The sequence below is a fragment of the Chelonia mydas genome, chromosome 3, assembly GCF_015237465.2.
Source record: "Chelonia mydas isolate rCheMyd1 chromosome 3, rCheMyd1.pri.v2, whole genome shotgun sequence".
Classification (NCBI taxonomy): domain Eukaryota; kingdom Metazoa; phylum Chordata; order Testudines; family Cheloniidae; genus Chelonia; species Chelonia mydas.
Genome location: NC_057851.1, coordinates 8,241,427 through 8,267,811, shown reverse-complemented (window position 1 = coordinate 8,267,811; position 26,385 = coordinate 8,241,427). Strand labels below are relative to the sequence as shown.

Below are 26,385 nucleotides of genomic sequence, written 5' to 3'. Positions count from 1 at the left end.
GAACTTTGCTACACTGAAGCTCTGAACAAAGGACTGAATGACCCATCCCAGCTGTGGATGTGCTCCAGAGACTTGATTTGAACCTGCAGCTTATTCTATCAGCGCTACAAGCCTGAACCAAGAACTTTGCCATTACTGTATGTAATTGATTCCATTTAACCAGTTTTAGCTCTCATCTATATTTCTTTCTTTTTATGAATAAACCTTTAGATTTTGGATTCTAAAGGATTGGCAACAGCGTGATTTGTGGGTAAGATCTGACTTGTATATTGACCTGGGTCTGGGGCTAGGTCCTTTGGGATCAGGAGAACCTTTTTTCTTTTACTGGGGTATTGGTTTTCATAACCATTCGTCCCCATAAGGAGCAGTGCTGGTGGTGATACTGGGAAACTGGAAAAAAGAAAAGGAGTACTTGTGGCACCGTACAGACTAACCAATTTATTTGAGCATAAGCTTTCGTGAGCTACAGCTGCTGTAGCTCACGAAAGCTTATGCTCAAATAAATTGGTTAGTCTCTAAGGTGCCACAAGTACTCCTTTTCTTTTTGTGAATACAGACTAACACAGCTGTTACTCTGAAACCTGGGAAACTGGAGTATCTGAGGGAATTGCTTGTATGACTTCTGGTGAGCCAGTGGGGTAAAACTGAAGTCCTCTCTGTTTGTCTGGTTTGGCATGCCTTAATAGTAAAGGAACTCCAGCTTTGGGCTTTAACCGCCCTGCTCTAAGCAATTTGTCCTGAATTGATACTCTCAGTTGTGTCCTGCCAGAGGCCGCTTTGTTACACCCTGCCCTAGAGAGTTTACAATCTAAGTATAAGACAAGAGACAACAGAAGGAGACAGAGATATCGAGGAGGGAGAAAAAGGAAATTATGACACAATATTGGTCAGCAACATACACAGTGGTCTCTGCACACCAGTGGCCTAACTGTATAGGCCTAATGTTCATGCCAGACTGCTAATATTATATAAGATGACTACAGACTTATCTGGAGGGATCTATTTCTGTGTTTACTTGTCACAATGCTTTGGAAGCGACAATCTCTTTGAAGACTTTTTAGTTCCTCTTAGACCATTTAGACTCTGAGCCTGCTCACACCAAAATCAAAGACAAAACTCCCATCATCCTCCACTGGAGTAGGACTGGGCCCATAATACTCTTGTGACTGGATACAGAGGCTCTACTTATTTCCTGCAAGCGGTAGGATTGCCACCCATCTGGTTTTTGGCTACTGGGTCTGGGTGCATTTAGGGTTGACAGGTGCCCAGTTTTTGACTGGAAAGTCCAGTCGAAAAGTGGAGCTGGCAACCCTAAATGGCACCTGCACCTAAAGTCTGGTTACCATGGGGCGGGGGGAGGAGCTGGGTCATTAACCCAAGCCAGCCTCTGCTCAGCCAGGGCTGTCTCCTACCGTCAGGCAGGCACCTTGAGATGATCCAGCAAATGATGGGGGATGGGGGAGAGAGGAGTGAGTGATGGGGCGGGGCCTTTGGAGGAAGAGGCGGAGAAGGGGCGGGGCCTCAGGGATCCAGTTACCAGCAATTAGAAAGGTGGCAACCCTAGCAAGCAGGTAGTTAACTGCCTGATCATACCCCCTATTGGGCAGAGTAGCCAAGGCTGGAGACTAAAGGCCCAATCATCGTCTCAGAAGGAATTCAGGAAACTCTGGTAAAACCTTAAAAAAGGCAACAGTGAAGCCTATAATAAGTGACCCACTCCAGGGGCCCACTCAAATGAGATGGTTGACTGAGATGAGGCAGAATTTTTCTCACCCTGTTGAGCAATATTTTGGGGGCAGTCTCATTGGCTTAAAAGGGTGGTCTCTTCTACAGTTTCAGTTATTTGTGTTCAGAATGGGGAAAAGTCTCTGAGAAGGCTGTACCCCACAGCTAAGAACATAACAATGGCCATACTGGGTCAGACCAAAGGTCCACCCAGCCCAGTATCCTGTCTACCAACAGTGGCCAATGCCAGGTACCCCAGAGGGAGTGAACCTAACAGGTAATGATCAGATCATCTCTCTCCTGCCATCCATCTCCACCCTCTGACAAACAAAGGCTAGGGACACCATTCCTTTCCCATCCTGGCTAATAGCCATTAATGGACATAACCTCCATGAATTTATCCAGTTCTCTTTTAAACCCTGTTATAGTCCTAGCCTTCACAACCTCCTCAGGCAAGGAGTTCCACAGGTTGACTGTGCGCTGTGTGAAGAAGAACTTCCTTTTATTTGTTTTAAACCTGCTGCCCATTAATTTCATTTGGTGGCCCCTAGTTCTTATATTATGGGAACAAGTAAATAACTTTTCCTTATTCACTTTCTCCACACCACTCATGATTTTATAGACCTCTATCATATCCCCCCTTAGTCTCCTCTTTTCCAAGCTGAAAAGTCCTAGCCTCTTTAATCTCTCCTCATATGGGACCCGTTCCAAACCCCTCATCATTTTAGTTGCTTTTCTGAAGCTTTTCTAATGCCAGCTGTTGGTGAAGGGCTGAGCTGTAACCCAGGCTGTCTGTTTCTCTTATTGTAGCCTTTGAACTCCATAAACCTTAAGAAGGGAACTTGCTGACCAAAAAAAAATCATTCATTGTTTGCAGAGCCAGATGACCCTGATCCGGCACAGCTGGGACAATGATGGTAGGTGGTTATTGAGAGGCACTGTAAAGTTAAACCCCAGCAAAATTATTAAAAAGGGAGAGATTCCACTAAACTCCTTCACTCTTCAATGAATATTATTAATGTCTTTTTTGTGGGGGTAGAGGGAATGGGCAGCAAACAAAGACAAATATTGAAATACACAATCATACAGAAGTAAATATTAAATAAAAATGCAATCCCCCAAATTACTAGAGAAGTTGGGAAAAGCCATGCATTGGATGTGGTTATAAACAGAAGAGCAGAGCTGGTCAAAAAATGTCCATTGAGTCTTTTCCCCAAAGAAAATGTCTTTTTGACTAAAGCTAAAATTATCCTTTTAGTAAAAATATGTTAGGGGTTTTCATGAAACTTATCTAGACAAATATTTTTGTTTAATTGCATCAGGAAAATCCCCACTTTCTGGCACTTTTTAACTTTTCTCCCCTTTTTCCGAGGAATAAACACAAAAAAGAGAGAGCGAGAAGGGGGAGTGTAATTTGCACGCTAAAATGAAAGTTTGGGGAATTCTTAAAAAAAATTTTTAAAGTTCAAAAATTTCATATTTCACTGAAAACCCTCACACTTTCACAAACAAATAGAAAATATAATTTCTTTTGATTTTTGTGTGTGTAAAATATGCTTCCCTTTTTTAAATCAGCTCTAGCGAAGGGTTTCTTGACCAAATGCTAATGCTAATAATGTGATTCCCTCATTTTGGGGGACAGTTTATTTATAGTGTGTAAAGGAGAAATTCCACAAAAAATACAGTGTCCAATTATCAAGCTTTCTTGTCTGACAAACACCCGCCAGCCCTCAGCAGTAACATAAAAACAAATGGACTTTAGCATTGATAGCCTGTGCTAATTCTTTATGGATCCGTTCGTACATGTGATGAAGAATATTTTTGTTATTATTACATTACCATTATGCAGAATCCCACAACACTGGCCACAGACTCAGGGGAGACTGAGTTCAATTCCTAGCTGTGCCATAGACTTGGTGTGTAACCTTGGGAAGTCACAAAATTTCTCTGTGGCTCAATTTTCAGTTTTTTAAAATGGGGATGCTTCCCCGCATGAGAGATAATGAGCATACATTGAAATAATGTTGGTGAGGTGATCGGATACTATTGTGATTAAGACCTAGCTAGCTAGTTTGTTTCTGCCAAGCTGCACTATGCAAGAATCCTGGGAAGCAGTGACTGTGAAAGAAATTGGGGGGTCATGGTGAATAATCAGCTGAACATGAGTTTACAGTGCAAAACTGTGGCTAAAATGGCTTACGCAATCCTTGGATGCATAAGCAGGGGAATCTCAAGTAGGAGTAGAGAGAGGTTATTTTATCTCTTGTATTTAGCACCATTCTGATTGCTACTGTAATATTGTATCCAATTCTGGTGTCCACAACTCTAGAAGGATATTGAAAAGGGTTCAGGATAGGATTCAGAGAAGAGCCACAAGAATGATTAAAGGATTGGAAAACATGCCTTATAGTGATAGACTCAAAGAGCTCAATCTATTTAGCTTAACAAAGAGAAAGTTAAGGGGTGACTTGATCACAGTTTATAAGCACCTATATGGAGAACAAATATGTGATAATGGACTCTTCAATCTAGCAGACAAAGTTATAAAAAGATCCAATGGCTGGAAGGTGAAGCTGGATAAATTCAGACTGGAAATAAAGTGAGGGCAATTAACTAATGGAACAATTTGCAAAAGGTTGGGATTGGTTCTCCAAGACAGGCAATTTTTAAATCAAGATTGGAATTTTATTATTTTTAAAGAGATGCTGTAGTTCAAACAGGAATTATTGTGGGGAAGTTCTCTGGCCTGTGTTGCACAGGAGCTCAGACTGGCTGCTCACAGTGGTCCCTTCCGGCCTTAGAATCTAAGAATAACGCAAAGAGCCTGAATTTTAAGTGCTGTAACCTGGCCTTCAATTTTGTCAGTAGAATTTTGCACTCCCAAGTAACTCTTCCCACAATTTTGCACCACAAAAATATTTGTGGGTTCAAATGATTCCACCATCAAGTCACTAAACTACCTGATTAGAGCTCCTAAATCAGTTTAATGAAAAATGTTGAAAATTCAACCTTGTCTTCCTTTTGAAGATTTTCAAACAGAATCTTTTTTGTTTGTTTTACCAGGGTTTTTTTTAAAAAAGGAGGACTTGTGGCACCTTAGAGAGTAACAAATTTATTTGCGCGTAAGCTTTCGTGAGCTACAGCTCACTTCATTGGGTTTTTTGTGATTCCGCCCCCCATTTTAAAAAAAAGTATTGAAAACATTATCAAAATGATTATAGAATTTTTAGTTATGATTTATGTTTACCAAAAAAAAGGTTTTCAGGAAAATAAAAAATTTAGTTAAGCTTTCCAAGCATGTTTTTGATTGGGGGAAAAAAGATAACAGAAAAGGTACAATATTTCACAAAAATGAAAACATTCAAGGGTTGACAATTTTTATAACATTTTTTTAAACGGCTTTCTTTTTAAGAAAAATTCTTTAGTTAAAAGTATTGCCAAACCTTCACCCTATACCTGACTGAGCATGCAAATCAGGTAGTGAATGGTGTAATACTGTCATTTGCACCTGTATTTAATTGTGGGAATAAATTATGCCTCAAAATTGGAGTCTGTTTCTGAAAATCAGGTCCAAAAGAAAAATTTCTGGAGAAAAAGCCCTCTGATAAATTTACAGTCTGTGCAAAGTTAACTGAAGACAATAACTACCATCAGACTAGAAGTTTGAGCCATCCCAGGCAGAAGTCATTATGGTTTGAGCAGGGGACTGGGAGTCAAGACTTCCGGGATCTATTCCTAGTTCTACCACTAACGGTATGCCTACACTTAAAATACTACAGCAGTGCCACTGTAGTCCTTCAGTGCAGGCAACACCCATGCTGACGGAAGGGCTTTTCCCATCGGAGTAGGTCATCCACCTCCATGAGAGGCAGTAGCTAGGTTGACAGAAGAATTCTTCCATTGACCTAGCATAGCCTACATTGGTATGCTGCACCACTGCAACATTTTAAGGGAAGACCTGCCCTCAGTTAGCCTATCTGCAATACGAGGATGGTAATTCCTACTTTAGGGTGCTGTGAGGCTTACTTAATTAGTGCTTGTTACACTCTCTGAGATCTGGAGGGGGATGAATGCATGGCCTTATTATTTATTGGTACTTCTGTAACACCGAAAGACCCCGGTCGTCGGGGACCTTTGGAGCTTAGTGCATGAGCCTCTACCGCATGAGCTAAAAGCCAACTGCCTGTTAGCTAAGGCTGTAGAGCCGACTCATTTAACTCTCTCTCTGGAAGGGGTCTTGGTGCCACTAGAGGGGACAGACCACCACGCCCAGGATGTGTGTGGGTTACACTTCCTCAAAGTCAACAATGACAAGTCTGAGAGTGAATGACACCATCTGAGGTAAAAGTAGGTGGAGCCCAGGGGAGTAAAGTCCTTGGGGTGAAGAGATCTGGCTCATGAGATTCACAGCCTCGCCAGCTGACGCAGGCACTGCACAGCAAGACTGTAGCCAAGGGCTTCAGGAACCTGAGGTGAGTCTGTGCTGAACTGGCAGATAGGGAGATTAAATACACCATTGGCCCAGCGCTTAGAATGAGGAGTGACTGCGCGTTATTCCTGGACAAAGGTTTGAACTGCAGTGGTGATAATACCAGCAAGGGCTTTGACTGCCCAGATGCCTCATGCACCCATGAACGGGGCCATGTGCAAAATTGGCTCTCTTGATAAAATGGCCCTAATGGGCGTGTATCGACCTAGATCATTTGTTATAGTGTTTATATCTGTCAAGGGAGAAGCCAAATAATGAAGAACACAGAAGCCCTTGGCATAGATTTCATTCCACCGCAAGCAGGGAGTGGGCAAAATGTGTATTAATATTACAGTAGCAACTAGAGAGTCCAGCGGTAACGTTAGGGGCTGCATGCACGTTGAGGCCTGCGTTATGCCTAAAACGTAGGTTGACCTAGGCATGTCGCTCAGGGGGGTAAAAAAAATCACATGCCTAAGGCTATGGCTACACAAGAGAGTTTACAGCAGCCCCCGCTGTGCCGTTATAAGCTCTCTAATGTAGCCGCTCTAAGCTGACGGCAGGGAGCTGTCCCATCAGCTTAACTACCACAGGCCCTGCGAGCAGCAATCGCTATGCAGCCGGAGAAGCTCTCCCGCCGACACGGCACTGTTCACACCGGCGCTTATGTTGGTGTAAATTATGTCACTCAGAGGGATGATTTATTCACTCGCCTGAGCGACATAAATTATGCCGACATAAACTGCAGGGTAGACATAGCCTAAGGCCTAGTTAGGCCAACCTAAACCCAGAACAGAAGTCTTCCATTGACCTAGCTACTGCCCCTAGGAAGGTGGATTTACTACAGCTACTAAGGCATGGCGGCATTGTAGCTGTGTCACGTAGTGCTTGTAGACAGATCCCTAATCAGTGCCATAAAGCACTCAGAATTTAAATAGACAAGACAGACAACAGGTGAGAGAAAGGAAGCATTGTTGTTATGCCCATGTTATACAGGCATAGAGGGCCTAGTTCTCATTTACACTCAGACCCCTTTACCCAGTTCTGGCAGGCAGCTGGTAACGTGACTTAAAAACCACTTTCCACTACCAAAGTGGTGTTAAATGCTCCCAGTCTAAATGAGAACCAGGCTCTGTTGGAGAGATGTGGTCACTTGCCAAGCATCACACAGGGAGCCTGTGACAGGGCTTGGAACTTGAACCCAGATCGTTGACGCCCCGATCAGCACTTTTACCACAAGATGATCCTTCCTCTCAGAGTGACCATTATTATGACAATTATTATTATTTGTATTGCAGCAGAGTCTAGGACCACAGTCATGGGCCAGGACCCCACTGTGCAAGGTGCTGTACAAACACAGAACAAAGAGACGATCCCTGTTCCAGAGAGCTTACAATCTAGGTATTCATGAAGTTGAAATAACATGTAAATCAAGCCTGTGATCTTCTTTTGGTTTCATACCAGTATAACTCCATTAACTTCAGTGGAGTTACTCCTCACTTACTTACACTGGTGTAAATGAGTTCCGAATTAGGTCCATCAACTTCAGTTAAAGAGTGGATTTAGGGTTATTTCACAAGCACATAGGGGGCTCAGTTACACCGCTGTAAATCTGGAGTAGCTAGTGGAGTTACTCTGGATTTACATGAGTGTAACTGAGAATAGACTCTGATCACATCGTTTCTGGATCAAGACCTTCAGGAAAACAGCAGGAGTGGAGAGGCCAAAGTTTTAATGTAAGGGAAGTCTATATTTAGGGCCAGTGATTAATAGCACCAAGATGCTACCGGAAAAGGAAAGTTGGATTGCAAAGAGAACGGGAGTCAGCACTGACCCTCCCAATCATCCCCCCTGCCACATCTGCCTGGGCAGTCCTGCTGCTACCAAAGTTCTCTCATTTGGACTCTCAGAATCTGGGGGTACTAGCAAGTTGTGGAGTATCAGCACCTCTCCATAGAGGATCTGGGCTATTCCAGCTGGGATATGCAAGAATGGCAGCTCCCTACGGACACAGAGGAGAGAGCACAGCATGTCTGTCTATGAGGGGCCAAATTCGGCTGTATGTTAGGTCTGCGTTGTTCTTCTCATTAGGGCATAGACAGCTCGTGTTTAACCATGCTCTGATTTCTATTTAAATGTTCCATCACTCCAGCACAACAGCAATTACAGCCAGGCACTGACGGCAGCCTGCTGCTATCTGAAGTCCGGTGCCGCCCCTTGCACAATGGACTCTGCCCACTGGTCTCTGCAGCCCCATCCAGCACCCGTACACCACATTAGCAACCTCTCCACATGGCACCCAGGCACATTAGTGGGTATCGGGCACCCGGGACCGGATTCTGATGTCACTTATATGGGTGTAAATCTAGAGCCACTCCAGTGAAGCCAATGGAGTTACACTGGAGTAAAACTGGAGCGAGAGGAAAACCAGCTTCAAGGCATTTAGGCCCCAATCCACTAAGGTAGTTAGGTGCCTAAACCCCAGACTTAGGCGCTTAAGTCCCAGTTTTTGGCTCCGCTGAGATCCACAAAATTCCCCCCATTATAATTTTTCGCCCAGTGGTTAGAGCCCTCCCCTGACAAGCGAGAGAACTCTGTTCAAATCCTTTCTCCCCATCAGGCAGAGGGTGGAATTGAACCTTGGTCTGCCATATCTCAGGCAAGCGCTGTAACCACTGGGCCAAAAATTATAAGGGGGGGTACCACCACCACCACCTCTGCCACCATCTCTTCCTCCTCCTGCAAGTAACTACTTAGGAACCTGAGTCCAGAAGATGGGCGCCTCTTCATGGATTGCAAACAGAGATAGGCACTTCCTTGCAGCCTGGACTTAGGCGCCTATCTCGGTGAGAGGGAAGCAGCTTAGGACACACCTCTGTTGTTGGCATCTCTCATCGGCTAGCAAGGTGGCTCCCTGCCTAGCATGCTGGCTTTTGTGGATCGCATTCTAAGGCTCCTCTCTCTGGCCATTCATTATACAGGGAGCCTAGGTCGGTGCCTAACTCAGGCTTTGTGGATTGCATTGTTGTTCCTGTGATTAGCAAGGTGCCGTGGTGGTCGGTGCTGCAATGCCGAAGTCCCCTTGTATGTCTGGGCCCTAGTTCTAGCCATGTCCACCTGGAGAAATACATCCTTGTACAGGGAGCAACCACTGCCTGCGGAGGAGGTGTGATCTGGAGGAGAGAGAGAGCCATTCAATGCACGGAGGGCCTGGGGGCAGAGGGGGAGCTGCAGGGTGAGTGGAGAGCTACGGGAAGTGTGGGGCTCTCCTGGAGAGCTGCAGGGGAGCAAGCTGCAGCCACGGTAGAAACCGGGAAGGGTAGAGGATCCTTAGAAGTTCTGAGCTCAGAACATACCACCTGATCCAAAGCCCATTGAAGTTGATGGGATTCTTTCCACGGACTTCAGTGGGCTCTGGCTCAGGCCCATACTGGGGTGGGGGATTGTAGGGGAGAGATGGTCACTGTGAAGTGGCAGCAAAGTGACACTTACAAGGTGCCAGGTGGCCAGGAGTCTGCCCTGAGGAAGCCTAGCCTGCCTTTGCAGACTGTGCCTTGATGTAGGATGGTGTCTCTGCCCTTCTCTCTCCTGCAAACCTTCTCTCCTCGGGTTTGTGTGCACAGCCCTAATCTTTGTATATACAAGAAAACAAATAAGCCTTTGTGTTTTTCATTTCAGAGGTTAATGGGGATTTGGCTGGGATCGCAAAAGAAGGCAGCCGACATTCCCTTTCCCCTAGCTACCGCAATTGCCTCCTCTCTTGCCACCCCAGCTCTCCCCTTTTCAAAGATTCATCGATTCCCAGGCCAGAAAGGGACCATTGTGATCATCCAGTCTGACCTCCCGTCTAACACAGGCCAGAGAACTGCACCAGAGTGATTCCCAAAGTATATAGTTAATAAAACATCCAATCTTGATTTATAAATGGCCAGTGATGCAGAATCCACCACGACCCTTGGTAAGTTGTTCCAATGGTTAATTACTCTGACTGTTAAAAATGTATGCCTTATTTCCAGTCTGAATTTGGAATTTCCAGTCTAGCTCCAGCTTCCAGTCATTGGATTGTGTTACACCTTTCTCTGCTAGACCGAAGAACATATTATCAAATATTTGTTCCCCAGGTACATACTGATAGACTGTAATCAAGCCAACCCTTTGCCTTCTCTTTGTTACGCTAAATAGATTGACTTATTTGAATCTATCACTATACGGCAGGTTTTCTAATCTGTAGCGGGGTGGTCACCCCGCTCCTGCCCCGAGGGGGTTAAAAACAGTCCTGGGGAAGGGCTGCCCTGGGGAGCCAATCATGGGTGGGCTTGAGGCAGCCAATCAGGGCCCAACTGGGCCAGTATAAGAAGGGCTCCTGGGGAGAAGGCAGAGAGTCTCACTCCAGCCTTGGAGTGGGAAGGACCTAGCTGCCTGGGAGACAGGGTACCTTAGACAGAGCAGAGCAGTGCTGGGGAAGGGCAAGAGGAGCTGGGGAGCTCCAGCCTGGCAACTCCCCGAGCTGAGGCCTTGTTAAAGGCCCAAGGAGGTACTGGGGCCGCAGAGGTGCAGCCCAGGGATAGGCAGAGGCAGCTGGTCCAACCCCTTTGCCAATGATGAGTGGCCATTACAGACTGCAGTTTGCCCCAGAGAAAGGGGGCTAGATGACAACTGGCAGTAGCCACTGAGGCAAGGTGAAAGAAAAGGAGGACTTACCTTAGAGGGCATAGGGGGTGGGGATTCCCCAGGGAGGGGAGACCCAGAGTGTGGGGACTACTGTGGGGCAGAATCCCAAGATAAGAGGGCACCGGGGCCTGAGGCAGACAAGACACCAGCCAACAGGGGGTGCTCCGAGGCTGGAAAAGAGCTAATTCCTGGATGAACAGCAGGAGGCGCTGTGCCGGTGAGTGCTCGATCTGCTACATAACCCTTTAATAATTTTTATGGCTCTTCTCTGAACCCTCTCAAATTTATCAACATCCTTTTGGGGGATTCCCCCAATCCATCTTGTATGCTGTCTCCACAGTCTTTCCTCTTGCTAAGCACATCACATCCCATCCCTCTTCAGATCTCTCTGTTACCTTTGGAGTGGAAGGTCGGGAAGGTATCATCCAAAGTCCAGTGAAGGAAAGACTCCCATTGGCTTCTGTGAGCTTTGGACTGGGTCTCTAGTCCTTGCCTTATGGCCATGCACAACGTAACACCTCCCTACCTCTCCGCTCTTCTCTCTTTTCACTACCCCTTCACCACTCCACTCTGCCTAAGGCTGCATGAGGAACCAACCCTTCACTTTCTTCTCCCACTCCCATCTGTGTGCCTGAGTCCAAGAGGCCCGCTCTGCCTCTGACCCTGTTCACCGTACCCCTATCTTCTCCTTCATCCGACCCCATCCACCACACCTCCACCTTCAAATACCCCCAACCCTTCTTTCAGGTAGCCCATAATCCTGAATCCCCCTTGAAAGAAAAGTTAAAAAGACAATAGAAAACAGGAACAAAACATATGCAACTAACCAAACAGGCATGAAACATCATTGCTTTGCTTTTCAATGTACCATCCTTGGCCAGTAAGCTGGCCATTTAGATCAGGGCAGAGGACCTGGGCCTGCTTCTCCACTGCCTTGCACCTTGAGCAGTCGTTTACACCTGTGCAAACTCGGCAACACTCCCATCTCAGAATTCTCCATTCACACCAGCATTTTACACCCATGTTGCACGGCATTGGTGACCTCACAAAGGAGCAAGGCAGTGCGGAATCTTCTTGCTGTCTGTCACGCACATTGCACAATATTGGCACTGTACAAATAACAAATATAGTTAAGCTTTTGCAGCTAACATACTGCTGGAAATGGTCTGAACAATATTTCTCAGTCACTAACACAGTCTGAGTTTATAAAAGCAGCATTTTCTATCAGTGTCAAAGTTTGGCTCCTCACCCTGAAATGAGTTGTTTTGTTTTCCACAAAGATTTAGTTCTGGAGATTAACTCCTGGTGCACTCTGGCTCTTTTGAAAGATTTCAATCTATCATTAGCTCCCCATCCATTATGCAGCAGGGCTGATTATAAACTACGCAGCATAGCTCCTTCCCCTGTGAATTGGCAGGGCAAACTGAGAATGGGTTTCTACTTTATTATAATATTCCCCACCCTGCAAAGGAAAATTTAATTTCTTTGTGATGTTTTAATTAAATTTTAAACTAATTGCTAAGAAGCAATGGATGTCTCAAATAGATTCTGTCTCATAAGGCTTGCTTGAGAATCAATATGATCCTGGGTGTTGTGTGGCAATAACTAGGACACCATTGAAAGTCAGCGAATTCTGAATGAATTACTCAGACTGGAAACTCCCTGGGGCAGGGACCATCTCTGTATGGCCTCTAGCACAATGAGGTTCTGGTCCATAACGGGGACTCGCAGGTGCTGCAGTAATACAAATAATAAAATTCACTCATGCACAGAGGAATCAGAAATGGTCTATGTAGTTCTTAAGTCCTCAGCATATGTGGGTTGCAAGCAGTGCATAGGCCTGGAGCTGGTCCCTGCTCGAGGTGAATTTCACCTTCTGTGTGAAATGGTTTTGCTAGGCTGTCATTCACACTGTGCTACCCCAAAAGTCCAAACCCGGGTGGCTTGCAGAACTTTCTTCAAGCCCAGAGCAAATGTGCAGAATAAACCTGTAGTGCAAACAAGTTGGCTACTATGACAATAACGGTGAGGCCTTCGAAACCAGCATTATACAAACATGACCAACCTCAAATGATGTGAACCAGTTTGCTAGCTGTTTACTTATGAGCTAATCAAACTCTGGTTGTCCCCATACTCACTGTCACATGGGGATGTGCAGCGCACCCAGAGCTCCCACCTGCTCATTGGCAGAGGAGGTTGCTCAGCTACTCACTATGCTCCTTGGAGGTGGTACTCAGCACCCCGTGGGCCCTAAATGCCATACACCCAGAGGCATCGGCTTTACGGTCAGTCGTACAAACAGGCAATTATTTAGTGAGTGCATTAAAAGCATAAACATTCTCACGCCCAACATTGCAAAGCAGGGAACGCAACGGCCATGCTTTGTAGCTGGTAGGGGGAGGAAGGGTTGTATCCTATCCAGGCATCCCCGAGGGAGCTCTGTTCTCTCTTTCATCCCAAGGCATCTGGGTGAGCTCTGATCACCTTGAACGGAGGGGAGAGGGACTATAACTGACTGGGAGGTGAGGTGAAACACCCAGGTGCCCGCTCCCCAGACCCTTACCCCTGCACTTCCCAGAATGGAAGGTAGGAAAACTGTCCCTTTGTCTGATTGTCATGTAATGACATCCTCTCTAACTATGTCACTGGGGCTTTACCACCCAGGAGCACTGGAAGCTCCCTAAAAATGTGGGGGGGGGCGGGGTAATAGTGCCCAGACTGTGCCCCCACCCCTATGTTGCCCTTCCCGCCAAGGCCTTGCCCCTGCACCACCCCTTCCCCCGAGGACCTGCCCCCATGCTGCCTCTTCCCCCGCCCCCCCCCCCCCCCAGACCCTGCCCTGCACTTGCTCCTCTCCACCCCCCCGTCACCCTTACAGCTAGTAAAAAGTGGGGGGGGCATGGCCCACGGCCCCCCGTTCTGGCACCCCTGTTACCATCCGTTCCTTCCTTCATCTGCTGCTCTTCATTACAGGGGCATGAAGGAGGAAGGGATCTGACACCTGCCCCTCTCAGCTTATCCTAGATCTGATTCCCGTTCTCACATATGCTGATGTGAATCAGAAGCAACTCGACTGAAGTCAGGAGAGTAAGACTGGTATAAAATCAGCGTGTGAGGAGAATCTGGCCCTTTACAGCCTCTAGAGTAGGAAGAGGGGGGGTGGGGGGGGAATCACTCATCCTTTATGTGGATGAGTGTTGGACAAGCCCTAGAACTAAAAGGGATGGAATTCAACCCTGAAACCCCAGAGATACAGAAAGGATTTGAGAAAGTTCAAATGAGATCCGGATCCAAACTTTGTGGCCCGAGTCCATCTCTGTTTAAATCTTGTGCTAAATAAATACGACGACACGCCTAAATGGTGTGAGCTGAATGTATTATCTCATAAGCAAACAAGGACAGTATTAGCTCTAATTTATTTCTTGGCAGCAAAGTGGGAGCAAAAAAAAAATGATATCACCAAAACAATGCGTGTAGCAAGAGGCACCGTGCACCTTCCAGGGCAAAGTAGCTTGGCTGAAAAGCTCTGCCTGAAAGACATGCATTTGCATGTTAAAAGCAAGGCGGGCAATGGATGGGATTGACAGATGACAAGGGGGCTTGATCCTGCGAAGAGCTGAATGCCCTCGGAGCACACGGACGTCCATGGCGGTTGAGGGTGCCTTTTAGGCTCAGGTTCTAGAGGTCCAAGCTGAAGCCCGTTGCATCTTCCACCCAAGTCAATGAGGTGTTACATCAGGCCCTAAAATGGCATTTTACATGCACTGGGGTAAATTCTCCCCTCAGCTACACCAGTGCAATGCTGGTGATCCTAGAGGGGACCCCCCAGTGGGGTTACACCCATGTAAATGATGGGACCAAATGGACCATTAGCTGATTGATCTTCACTCTTCTTGTTTGGTCAATATCCCTGTTTTCCAGATGGGGACTCAGACAGGGTGACTTGCCAAAGGCCACCAGAGGGGGCCAGCGCCAAATCTAGACACTTGTGTGGGAAGAAAAATAGTCAGGCGATGTTTACACTAGGGGTTTGTGCCTGTTAGGCAGGAGTAAAGACCCACAGCTAGCTCGCTAATCAGAGGCAGTCTAACGAGTTCAGCAGGGCCCCACCTGAGCTGCTTGATTGGCTAAACCCCTGCTTGGCTGAGGGGGATCGGCAGACCTGCTCTTCAGCTCAGCAGGGCACTGGCTGCACAAAGCATTCGCCCACGGCTGCAGTAAGCCCTGCGTCTGCTTGTTCCTGGCCTCATGCTAGCCTTGGACCCTGCCTTGCCTCTCTCCGGTTCTGGCCCTCAGCTCTGATTCCTGGCCTCTGACTTGAGTTCTGCCTGGGGGCTCTGATTCCTGATGTCTACCTCCTGCTCTAACTACTAGGCATGACCGTCCACGTCCCAGTCCCTGACGCAGTGCAGCATTGGTGTAGATAGGCATGAACAGTGCACAGTGCAGGCAAGCCCCTAAACACAGGGGTTCATGGCTCCAACCACTCAGCAGCACCTTATTTCTGAAGGGTAGGGGGCAGATTATGGTTTCAGTATCACTGGTGTAAAACAACGGCAACTCCAAGAGCTTTTATGGGAGTTAGACTGGTGTAAATCTGCAGTAACAGAATCTGGACCGAGATCACTTGACTAGTTTTATCTCCGCCTGTGGGCCCCCTTAACCAACTCCTTCCCTGTGCCTTTTATTCTCAGAAACTAATCTCAGTGGGAGGAAAATTACAATACCTGGGAGAAGGGGCTACTGGCTAGCAATGTGGCTTTGAGGAGTAGCACCGTTTCTTAGAAGGAGCCCAATTCCTGTTCCAAATCCTGATGGGCCACAAAAACCTGGAGTATCTATAGGTGGCTAGATGCCTTAACCAACTTCAACTTTGTGATAACTTATCACCCAGGGACAAGAAACAGGAAGCTGGATGCCCTATCCCGCAAAGATGAATATCTCAAACCTGATGGAGATGCACATGCTCAAGGTGCCCAACTTTATCCATGAGATGATCAGCAGTGGTCTGGCATCCTCCATCCACTCCCTGATGATCCGTACACAGTCCAGATCTGCCAGACTCTGAATGATGTGGGTAGGCAACCTGACTCTGAGTTCCAATTACAGAATGGCCTTCTCTATCACAAGGGTTGTATTTATGTTCTGGAGGGACAACCTGGGCTTCGGGTATTGAAAATATGCTGCAATTTGCTGTTTGTGGGCCCTTTTGGCCAATTCAAGATCTGGAACGTGGTCTTGAGGAGCTTTGGGTGGCCAGGCCTATACGAGTATATACATCAAGGAGTATATACGATTCTGGAACCTCACCAACCATACCAAGAACCCATGATCAAACCCTTAGGTCTCCTCCAGCCTCTGCCCACACCCCCGCAGCCTTGGTCTACTATATCAATGGATTTCATCGTAGAACTGCCCCGCTCGTAGGGACACTCAGTAATCCTGGTTGCCATTGATGTCCTAACAAAGGTGGCACACTTCATCCCACGCTGTACTTTTCCTACCACATGTGTGACGGCTCGGCTCTTCTTGGAAAATATCTATCACTACCATGGGTTACCGCCAGACATTTTATCGGACTGGGGACACCAGTTCGTCTCTCAATCATAGCAGGACATTCTCAGACTCCTTGGAATCAAGTCTAGCCTAGCACTCACAGACAAATGGGAAAACAGAGAGAGACAATCAAATCCTGGAGCAGTATCTTCACTGCTTTCTAAATTTACCACCAGCACAGCTGGCTCCCCCTGCTGTGCTACGCTGAGTTCACATATAACAATGCAATCCATGCCTCAACCCAACAGAGCCCATTCTTTGCAAACTATGGATTTCACCCTCACTTCCACCCAGACCTAACCGTAAGGTCTCCAGTACTAGTTACCACGGATTTAGTGTCCCACCTACACTGAGAGCTCAAGGAACACTTGCAGTCTGCCAGAGAAGCCTATAAACACCACGTGGACCAAGACCATGTGGCTGCCCCCAATCTGTCTGTAGGGGACCAGGTATGGCTTTCTGCTCAGAACCTTAAATGGAGTCACCCATCTGCCAAACTAGACCACCAATTCCTGGGCCCCTTCAAGATTAAAGAATGGGTAAATCCAGTTGCCTTCAGGTTATGGCTACCCTTGAAGATCCACCCTGTCTTTCACATCTCACTTTTAAAGCCCTACAAAGAGAACCCATACCCAAACCATTCCAACTTGCCACTGCCACCCAGTCTACGGACAGGAGGAGTGCTTTGTCCACCTAATCCTCAACTCTTGGAGAATTAGGGGAAGGCTCTAATACCTGGTGGACTGGGAAGGCTGTAATCTGGTTGAGCAGTCTTGGGAACCGGTAGAGAAAGTCCAGGCCCTGGCCATATTGCAAAAGTTCCATCAGAAGTACCCAGAGAAACTGGGCCCTAAGGTCCCCAGGAGATGCCCTCAGGGTGTGGGGGTTAGTGTCAGGAATCAGGGCCTGCAGCAGAGCCAGTCTCCAGGCAACCTAACAAGTGCAGCTGGGCTGTAGTAGGCTGCCTGATTTGGTGGGAAGAGTCAGCAGACCGGCTCTTAAGCCCAGCAGTAGCAGTTCAGCGTCTGCTCAAAACATTCACCCATGGCTGCAATAGATCCTGTGCCTGCCTTACTCTAGCCCTGCTCCTGCCTCAAACCTAGCTTTGTCCCTGGCCTTGCCTCGCTCCAGGTAACCTGACTCTGATCCTCAGCTCCTATTCCCGACTTCTGACTCTGGCATCTGGCCTTTGATTCCAGCTTGACCCTGAGCTGCTATTTCTGGCTACTGGAGCTTGCTCTAGCCACTAGGCCTGACTCCTTGTTCGAACCATGAGGCAAGATCACCCATGTCCTGATCTCCAACAGTCACACAGGAGACCTGAGTTAGTCCTTGACTGCTAGTGGGGAATTCTCAGAAAAGTATGTATACAAAGCTGGTATGAATTGACAGCTGGGTTTGAACTTGAGCCCATAGCAGAGATCTATCCCACTTGAGCTAAAGGAGTAACTCCGTTATCTTGTAGAAGCAGTAGGCTATTATCCTCCAGGCTGACCACCCACTAGAGGGAGCTGTGACAAACTGTGGGCTGCATGTGTTTGAACCTTAAATGGGTGTTGCAAGAACAAAGTGTTATACTTGCACACCTAGGTGTTGGAAAGTTTAAAGTGGGCGTGCTGGTGTTTTCACCAACAAATCATAGGCACACATACATCACATGGGAAGTTTATAGGGACAGTCCTGATATTTGGGGCTTTTTCTTATATAGATGCCTATTACCCCCTCACCCCCACCCCATCCCCATTTTTAATACCTGATGTCTGGTCACCCTACATGGGAGCCTAGTTTTACCTGTAAGGCCCAGTAATGTTTGTTTGTTTGGGGGCTGTTGTGAGGGGAAGCTCATGAGTGTTTATCCAGTGCTCTCAGACCTTGCATGGAAGGTGCTCTATACATGTGGCTGCTGTTATGACACCAAGATTCAAGTGTTTGCTTCTCACAGTCTCTAATAGAGGTTGGGCAAGGGCCTGATTTCAGCTCTTGCAAACGTGATACGTATGCAGACCTGTGTCACCCAGTCAGACTTGGTCTGCGGGGCTGCACTCAGAGACAGGTCAGCCCACAGTTAAGTGGAGCGCATCTCCTGTGTGCGTCCCCACTCACTACAAGAGCAGGGCTCTTTGCACGCCTGGACAGATCTTGAAATAATGGGCCTGATTCTGCTCTCCCTTACACTGATGTAACTCATGCACCCTCTCCTGGATCACTGTGTTCATGTCTCGTCATGAGGGGGCTGCATGGGGACAACTGACTCACTGACTATTAACATCCCTTCCCCTGAACAGTTAGGACTTGATTGTCTTTGCACCAGTTTAACCGCAGTGTAACACCATTGCCTTCCATGCTTCTGATTTACACTGGGGGGAGAGAGAGAGAGGAGAAGCTGGAGGCAGTTCCCATTGCTAGGACGCACCTTTGGTTTCGTTCAGCAGCTCTTCCGCAAGCTTTCCCGCTTCCACGACCGCAGGCCAGGAGAGCCCTTTTTCCACGGCGAACACAATGCTGCTGTAAAGACTGTCGAGCTCTATGCTGCGCCTGAGATCCCTCACGTCATCAAACTCCTCCCATTGCAGGAGCGCTCTCAGGCACTGGCGCCCTTCTTCCCTCTGGCAGAGACATAAACACGAGTGACATGGGAGTGGCGGGGGATGCAGGCACTTCGCTTGCAGATGCAGCATCCTCTCCTGAACGAGAATGGGCCAGATCCTCACCTGGCTGAAGTCTGAGTAATTCCTTGGAAGCCAATGGAGTAATTCTGATTTATGCCAGCTGAGAATCTGGGCCAGCAAGTGTCTCAAAATATAGGAACCTCGGGCCAGATTCTGATCTCATGGTTGTTTTACTCCATATGGTTCATAGCGCCTGGTTTTCCCAGGCATGAGAGAGAGTGGAATCAGGCCCTTAGGCCTTTCCACTGGGTCCATCTCATGCAGTATCCTGCTTGGTCTGTCATGTCTGATATCTCGCATCAGAGGGGAGCAAGCAGCTCTCAAAAAGTGACTGGGCTTTACTGGGCCAAATGGGGAAGTCACAGCCACCCACTCCCATGTCCCCTCCAGACCCTTGCTTGGCCTAGCTGGGTTTTAGGTCTCAGTCTGGTGCAGCTCACAGCCTCTGCTCTGTGGAGGGGATGGAAGTGAGTAGAGCCTTGGCTTCAACCCGCATCCCCTCTGTAATAGGTCGGCTTAGCCAGCCTGGTACAAGCACTCTTTCAAATCACTGTGAGGTACTTTCTCCCTGGAGTGGGGTGGTAATTGTGCCTCAGGGCGATCCCTGGGTTGGTGCAGCTTCCACCCCACTCCTTGCTCAGGAATATGTCTAAAGGTGCAATCATGGAGGCGGCAAAGTTCCTTCCTGACCTTTATAGGCTTGGCCCTGTAGCATAAGAGATTTGCCTCATCACTGCAACCGCCCAGCAACAGGCTGCATCCCAGTGACTTTGTGGGAGTCAAATCCATGGGGCCTAATCCTGCGGGGTGCTGAGTGCCCAGTGGGAGTGAAGGGCAGGATCAGTGTATGTCCTCTTGTCATCCCAGTTCTACCTGCCATAAACTGCCCTGTGGTTTGGGGCCAGGTGTACAATGGCCAGTCATAAACTGCCAACAGCTGATATAGGCCATTTCGGCAACCCTTCTAATTCCCAAATGCTTAGGAGGAGGTGTGGGCATTGTAAAGGTGTGGCAGGCAGGGATCTAACCTATTGTTCCCCTGACCCATGCCATGTGGCTGGGGTCAGTACGTGCTTACTCACTATTGCAGTGGGAACGGGGTATGAACCCTCATCTGATTCTGAAGGTGAAAAGAAGAGAAAGAGAGCAGGTCTGGGGGCCAGAAAGAGGCAGAGGGAAGGGACTGTCAGCATCACAGAGACACCTGCTGGGTCCTATGCTGAGGTTCAGAGCTAACTCCGCCGAGCCCCAGCTATGCTGTGGCGTTAAAGACCCAGCTCCTGAGCTCAGAGAGGTAAATCTGGAGTTGCTCATCTAGTGTCAATGAGGTTATCTGGAATTTCCACCAGTCCCTGGTCAGATGATGAACTATTCACCAAGATCTTAGAAATCTGTCTCTTTGGAGTCCTACGTTTTAGTGGGGGGAGGGTTAGCTCAGTGATTTGAGCATTGGCCTGCTAAACCCAGGGTTGTGAGTTCAATCCTTGAGGGGGGCCATTTGGGGATCTGGGGCAAAAATTGGGGATTGGTCCTGCTTTGAGCAGGGGGTTGGACTAGATGACCTCCTGAGGTCCCTTCCAACCCTGATATTCTATGATTGCCTAGAGTAGGATTTGACCTAATAGCTCTGACCTCTCCGTATTTCCTGAATGAATGATAGCTATCTTTACCTGAAGCTGACAGACTCTCCTTACCCCCTCTGCTGATAAGGCCGCCATCCTTATCAGAACTCGTTACTAGGGGGCACAGCTTGTCTTATACAATCACAAAGGTGGCAAAGTTCCATTGCGTGGTAATGTTCTAGGAGCCAATCCAAGCCCTCCCAGCCCGGGCAGGACTCTCCCCGACAGCAGATTCCCTAGAGTTGTATCATTTGCTGTTAAATGTCCCAACCGATGGGGCTGCTATCCCAGCCCCATTGCGCAGTCTAATAGATCTCACTGCCAGGAAGCTTTTCCAGGTATTGGATGCAGCCACTGAGGTCGCTAGAAAGGCAGCTTGACTGTAGTGTGGGCAGAAGCGGGGCCACTTTCTGCATAAATGGTCCTTCCCTTTGTTTCGTTCCAGGCCTCTTCCTTACAATACCCATTTGTATTTCACGGTTGTGACCGATACCTCTGCTGCCTAGCAGCTGTGCACTCCCAACCCATGGGCCCTGTTTAGCCAGAATGTACAGAGTCAGGGCCAGATTGTGATCAGTCCTCATGCGGAGGCTGAGGTGCAAGAAACCTGCCCTCCCTGCCTGGACCACTAACGGGGCTGATTGCAATAGCAGCCCTTAGGAGCAGGGGCTGCTCAGTCCCTCCTCCCACCACCAAGAAAATTGCTCGAAGGGTCAGGGCAATGGGGCCATGAGGCCATAGCCCTGCCAGCCCTCTGCATTGGCTCCTGGGGCAGGGCCAGTGCACTACGGGGAGCACCCACACACAGGCGCTCCAGGAGGGCACAACATACCAGCGCTTTCCCATGAGCAGAGGGGCTCTGCACCATCCTGCACACAGGGATGGGGACAAACTGCACAGTCTGGCACTTAGCCACGTCTGTTGATTTTTCTCTTAACTGCCTCCCGTTTTTTCCCTACATCTCTCTCCTACTGAGAACTGGGCCTGGTGTTCCAGGTAAAGCATCACTGAAGGGCTAACCACCTTCCTGACCTCTGACAGCATGACATGGCTTACACAACCAGCAGGGCATGCTCACAAACTCCTCCTGGTGAGTCACATTCTACCATTGGAGCTGCACCTGCTCCTCTCCCAAAATAGTAAATGCAAATGTTTGTGAGAGCAACTCAGGGATTGGTAACCACCAATCAACCAAAGAGTCAGGGGCTGGTTTATGGCCTGAAGCATGAGGGAATAATCCTGTCTCTCTCGCCCACTCATACACACGCTCCACTGTGTAGAGCTGCATCGGGGGTTGAAAACACATGGTCCTGGGTCATATACAGTATACTCCTGATTTTCGGAAACCCTATTATCTGACCGGCCACACTATCCAAATCGCTTCCTTGTCCCGCAGCATGCTGTTAATTTTGTTGATGCAGAAGCCAGACTCAGAAGTATGATAAAACATAGTTCACTTCCCCCTAGCATTATCGGCTCTGCAGAGCCAACAGGACAAATTACTAACTTTGTCCTTACTCAGATCCTGGACTGTAAACCACCCAGGAAGACTGTTATCTTCAGAAGCATGTGACGGTCACTTTACAGAGCAGAGGCCCATTAAGGATTTTTGCAAACCCCCTTCATTTGTCCAACATTTCCCCAATGGAAATGTAATGCTGACGTAGGCCATCAATGTTGTTCCCAGGGGCAGAATCTCAACAGCCCCAGGAGGGCTGGAACAATTTTTATAGTGGGGGTGCTGAAGATGGAAACCATGTGTTTGGTGTGTGTTATTACTACCTCAAGCCAGCGGGTGCGGAAGCACCCCTAGTTCCAGCGCCACTGAACAGCCCCACATCATTTAGGGTACACACATTTTTACAATCTAAATGTATTTCGAAGATTCGGCTGAGGCAAAAAGACCAGGAGTCACTACGCTCTATGTGTAGAAAACTAGTGCAGGGAAGGGTCTGAGGCTTCTATACAAGGGAGATAAGCTGGCACACTGAGGGTTTCTGTCTGTGATAAGGGTAGATAAGAAAATCAGAACAATGCAACTCAGCAGCTGCAGTGGTGAAAAATGTCTAGAGGCAGAGACACGTGTTTGCATCTGGGGAAGAACAACATTCGTACCATTCCGGGACTGCAGCCTACCTCAGCCCTGCAGAAGGACTGAGGTTAGAGTGAGAGGGTGAGAATCTGCAGTCAAGAGGCCACACAGCAGAGTCAGAGCCAAGTGGAGCTGCTGCTTGCTTTTTGCTCCCATCTGATAAGCAAGGCAGATTGCACACCCAGACAGGTCTGAGGGAACTTGGGCAGCTGTATGAGACAAGGAATGCACTGGGATAATGCAGAGGTTCGGATAATAGAGCAGAGACCCCCTGGCTGTGGGGGAGGCCACCCCGCTGCGCCTTTCCCTGCTCCTTGCCCCTGCAGGAATAGGATTTCATCGGCCATGGGCAGCACAGGGAGCCCTCTGCATCCCCGCTGTCACTGGAGGGAGGGAGCGGGGCTGTGACAGCCGAGCTGCAGAGGGCTCCTGGCTGGGGTCTCTGCTCTGCCCCACTTGCACCATACCCTTCCCCTGCACCTTGCCCCTGCAATAATGGGGAGGACTCCCTGCACTGCCATTCCTGCCCTGGCAGTTCTCTAAACTCCCTATTATTTGAATAAAACCAGAGTCCTCATCGCTAGCTGGATACTCGGGGGTATGCTGTGTGTGTTAAATTCTCCGCATGCTGGTCATTTGCTGCCATGAGTGTCCGTGTTTGTGTAAAACGGTGCCTGGTGCTTTAGGTGTTCAGGCCCTAGGTCTTCCGGCTAATCGGGATTTCAGCAGAGGTGAGCTGGATCGCTTGGTAAACTGAGCGCAGCACACACAATGCGTTGGATACGGCTAAACGTAAATGGGTACACCTGGGAGCAAAGAACATGGGCGGTACTTACACGATGGGGGACTCTATCGTGGGAAGCAGCTGACCTTGAGGTCCCAGTGCAACGCTGTGGCCAAAAGAGCTAACTTAATCCTGGGATACATAAACCGGAGGATCTTGAGTAGAAAGAGAGAGGTTATTTTCTCTCTGTATTTGGCACTGGTGGAATCCCGGGTCCAGTCCGGGTGCCCACAATTGAAGAAGGATGTTGATAAATTGGAGAGAGTTCAGAGAAGAACCACAAAATTTACAAAAGGATTAGAAAATCTGTCTTGCAGGGATAGGCTCAAGACGCTCAATCTAGTTAGCTTAACAAAGAGAAGGTTAAGGGGTTCTTCATCACAGCTCCCTAAGTATCTACATGGCGAAAAATAACGTTTAATAATGGGCTCTTCAGTCTTGCAGAAAAAAGTGTAGCATGATGCACTCGCCGGAAGTTAGATTCAGTCTGGAAAGAAGGTGCGAATGTCTGAAAGTGAGAGTACTTAACCACTGGACCAATTTTCCACGGGTTGTGGCGGATTCTTCATCACACGCAGTTTTAAAATCACGATTGGGTGTTTGTCTAAAAGATTGCAAAAAGAAAAGGAGTACTTGTGGCACCTTAGAGACTAACCAATTTATTTGAGCATAAGCTTTCGTGAGCTTAAAAGATCTACTCTAGGTCTTTTTGCGGGGAAGTTCTCTGGCCTGTGTTAGACTGGAGTTCAGACTAGATGATCAGAATGGTTCAGTCCGGCCTTGGAATCTATGATGCGTGATTGTGAGGGAGAAATTCCAAGCCTGGCAGCAGGGGCATACGTTAATGCATTCAAAGCACCTGACAGGGCTTTCACACAGCCTGGGGATAGCAGTGACTCTGACATCAGATTCAGCAATAGCCCCAGCCACAGGGACGATGCTCTCTGCAAGCACTTTGCCATAGGAGAAGGCTGCTTTGCTGCTTGAAGAGTGACTTGTGTTGCATATCTCACCATCTGCTCCTCTGGCTGGGGCCAGGTCCTGAGCTCCTAACTCAGGGACAGGTGGATTGTTCCTCGGATTGCAGGGGCCTTCTGCGCACAATTCCTCCCCCGCACTCCACTCCCGTTCTGTGCATGCTCTGTGTGTGACTGTGTGCAGGAGAATGGATCAAAGCAGGGGGTAGCCTCCCAGCAACCCCTGCATTCTCTCACCGTTAAGACTGCATTCACTTTTCCACAAAGCCTCACTGCTCTGCAGAATCCACATGACAATGGCTGAGCTGGTGCACACTGCCACCAAAGCAGTGTTATTGTGTGGCCACAAGAACTGGCAACGTCTGTTTCTAGAGCCCCCTGGTTCCAGGCCAGATTATCCCTGCTAGGAGCATGGATAATCGAGGTGGGAGTGAGGACATAGCCCCGGCTCAGCAATGAGAACTGTGTACACACACCCCACTGCACACGTGTCCCTGGCCATCTTGTGTCACCCTGCCCCAAACCTCTGTGACTCGTGTCTCACGGGGTTTGTAGAGCAGCCTTTCAGCCAGGTGCCAGGGGAAGCTATTACCAGGGGAGGACATTACTGCCCCATGCTCCCCCTCGGCCCACAGGGTTTCTGGCTTGAACTCAGAGCTGCAGAGACAAATGTGCAGGTGGTGTTCTTCCTCGCTCCGCCTGGCCCCGACTCGTGTGTTCTGTTCTGAGAGGGGAAATGGCACGCAAGTATAAGTAAGGAGACCTGGTGCCTGATTTTGAAACTTGTCAGCCTCACGCCGCTGAAGTCAAACCTGCTGCGGAGGTTGGAGGCAGGAGAATGAGGCCTTCAGGGTGGCTGTGCATTAGCTGCCTTCCAATAAAGGGCCAGATTCTAATCTCAGAAGCTGATCCTAGCTCCACGGTGCAGACAGCAGGGTAGCAGATTTTTTTCAAGCTGTGCAGCGATACCACGCTGTGCATCTGCAGTCACGCTCTGGCTCTGGGTGTTGAACTGCTGAGATGAACCTGTCAAGATATGCAAGAGGGCAGCTTCCAGCAGAGATCAGATAAGCTCAGCACAGCTCCCGAGGCTGCAGTTCGCCTTTGGGCTCACCTGGGGAGCTGCTGTTCATGGAAGGGTTCCGGTCAGATTCTCACCTGTGGTAAACGAACTACCCTCTGCTCATCATCAGAGAGGCAAAACTTTGGCTGGGGAAGGTGTTTCAAAATCTGGCTCACAATTTCACAGCCGGCTCTTATCTCTATAACAGCCCAACCAAGACACACCTCCCCCCATCCCTGCCACTAGTCAAATCCGGCTGAGCTCTGGGTGGTTTGAAATTCAGACCTCAATCTGAGTCTTGTGGTTAGAGCGCCCCGCCATTAATGCTGGGGAAAGGTTGGCAGAACTGGGCCTGTGTAATCAAGAGAAGAGAAGGCTGAGGGGGAACATGAAAGCAGATTTCAAATATGTAAAAGATTGTTATAAAGAGGACAGCAATCAATTGTTATCCATATCCACCGAGAGCAAGAATCATCTTACTCTGCAGCAAGGAAGATTGAGGTTAGATATCAGGAAAATATTTCTAACTGAAGGCTAGTTAAGCACTAGCCCGGGTTACCTAGGAATGCTGTGGAATCTCCATTATTGAAGGTTTAAGAACAGGTTAGACTAACACCTGTCAGGGGTGGTCTGGGTTTACTTGGTCAGTGTGGAGGAATAGATTAGACGACCTCTTGACATCCCTTCCAGCCCTACATTTCTATGGTTTCCATGTTTTATTTTCCCATTTATGGCACAGTTTTCAAACGTTCCTTTTT

General features: G+C 48.3%; 1 protein-coding gene across 1 annotated transcript in view; it reads right to left on the bottom strand.

Annotated features, from left to right (window-relative positions):
* C3H8orf74 (chromosome 3 C8orf74 homolog) overlaps positions 1–20,807 on the bottom strand; it is a 34,156-nt gene extending 13,349 nt beyond the window's left edge. Inside the window, exons 1-2 of the mRNA XM_037893448.1 lie at positions 20,760–20,807; positions 18,834–19,026 (exon numbers count right to left, since the gene is read on the bottom strand). Of these exons, the coding sequence (XP_037749376.1) occupies positions 18,834–19,026; positions 20,760–20,807 (241 nt within the window). The remainder of the gene's footprint in view (positions 1–18,833; positions 19,027–20,759) is intronic.
* Between the last annotated feature and the right edge of the window lie 5,578 nt (positions 20,808–26,385).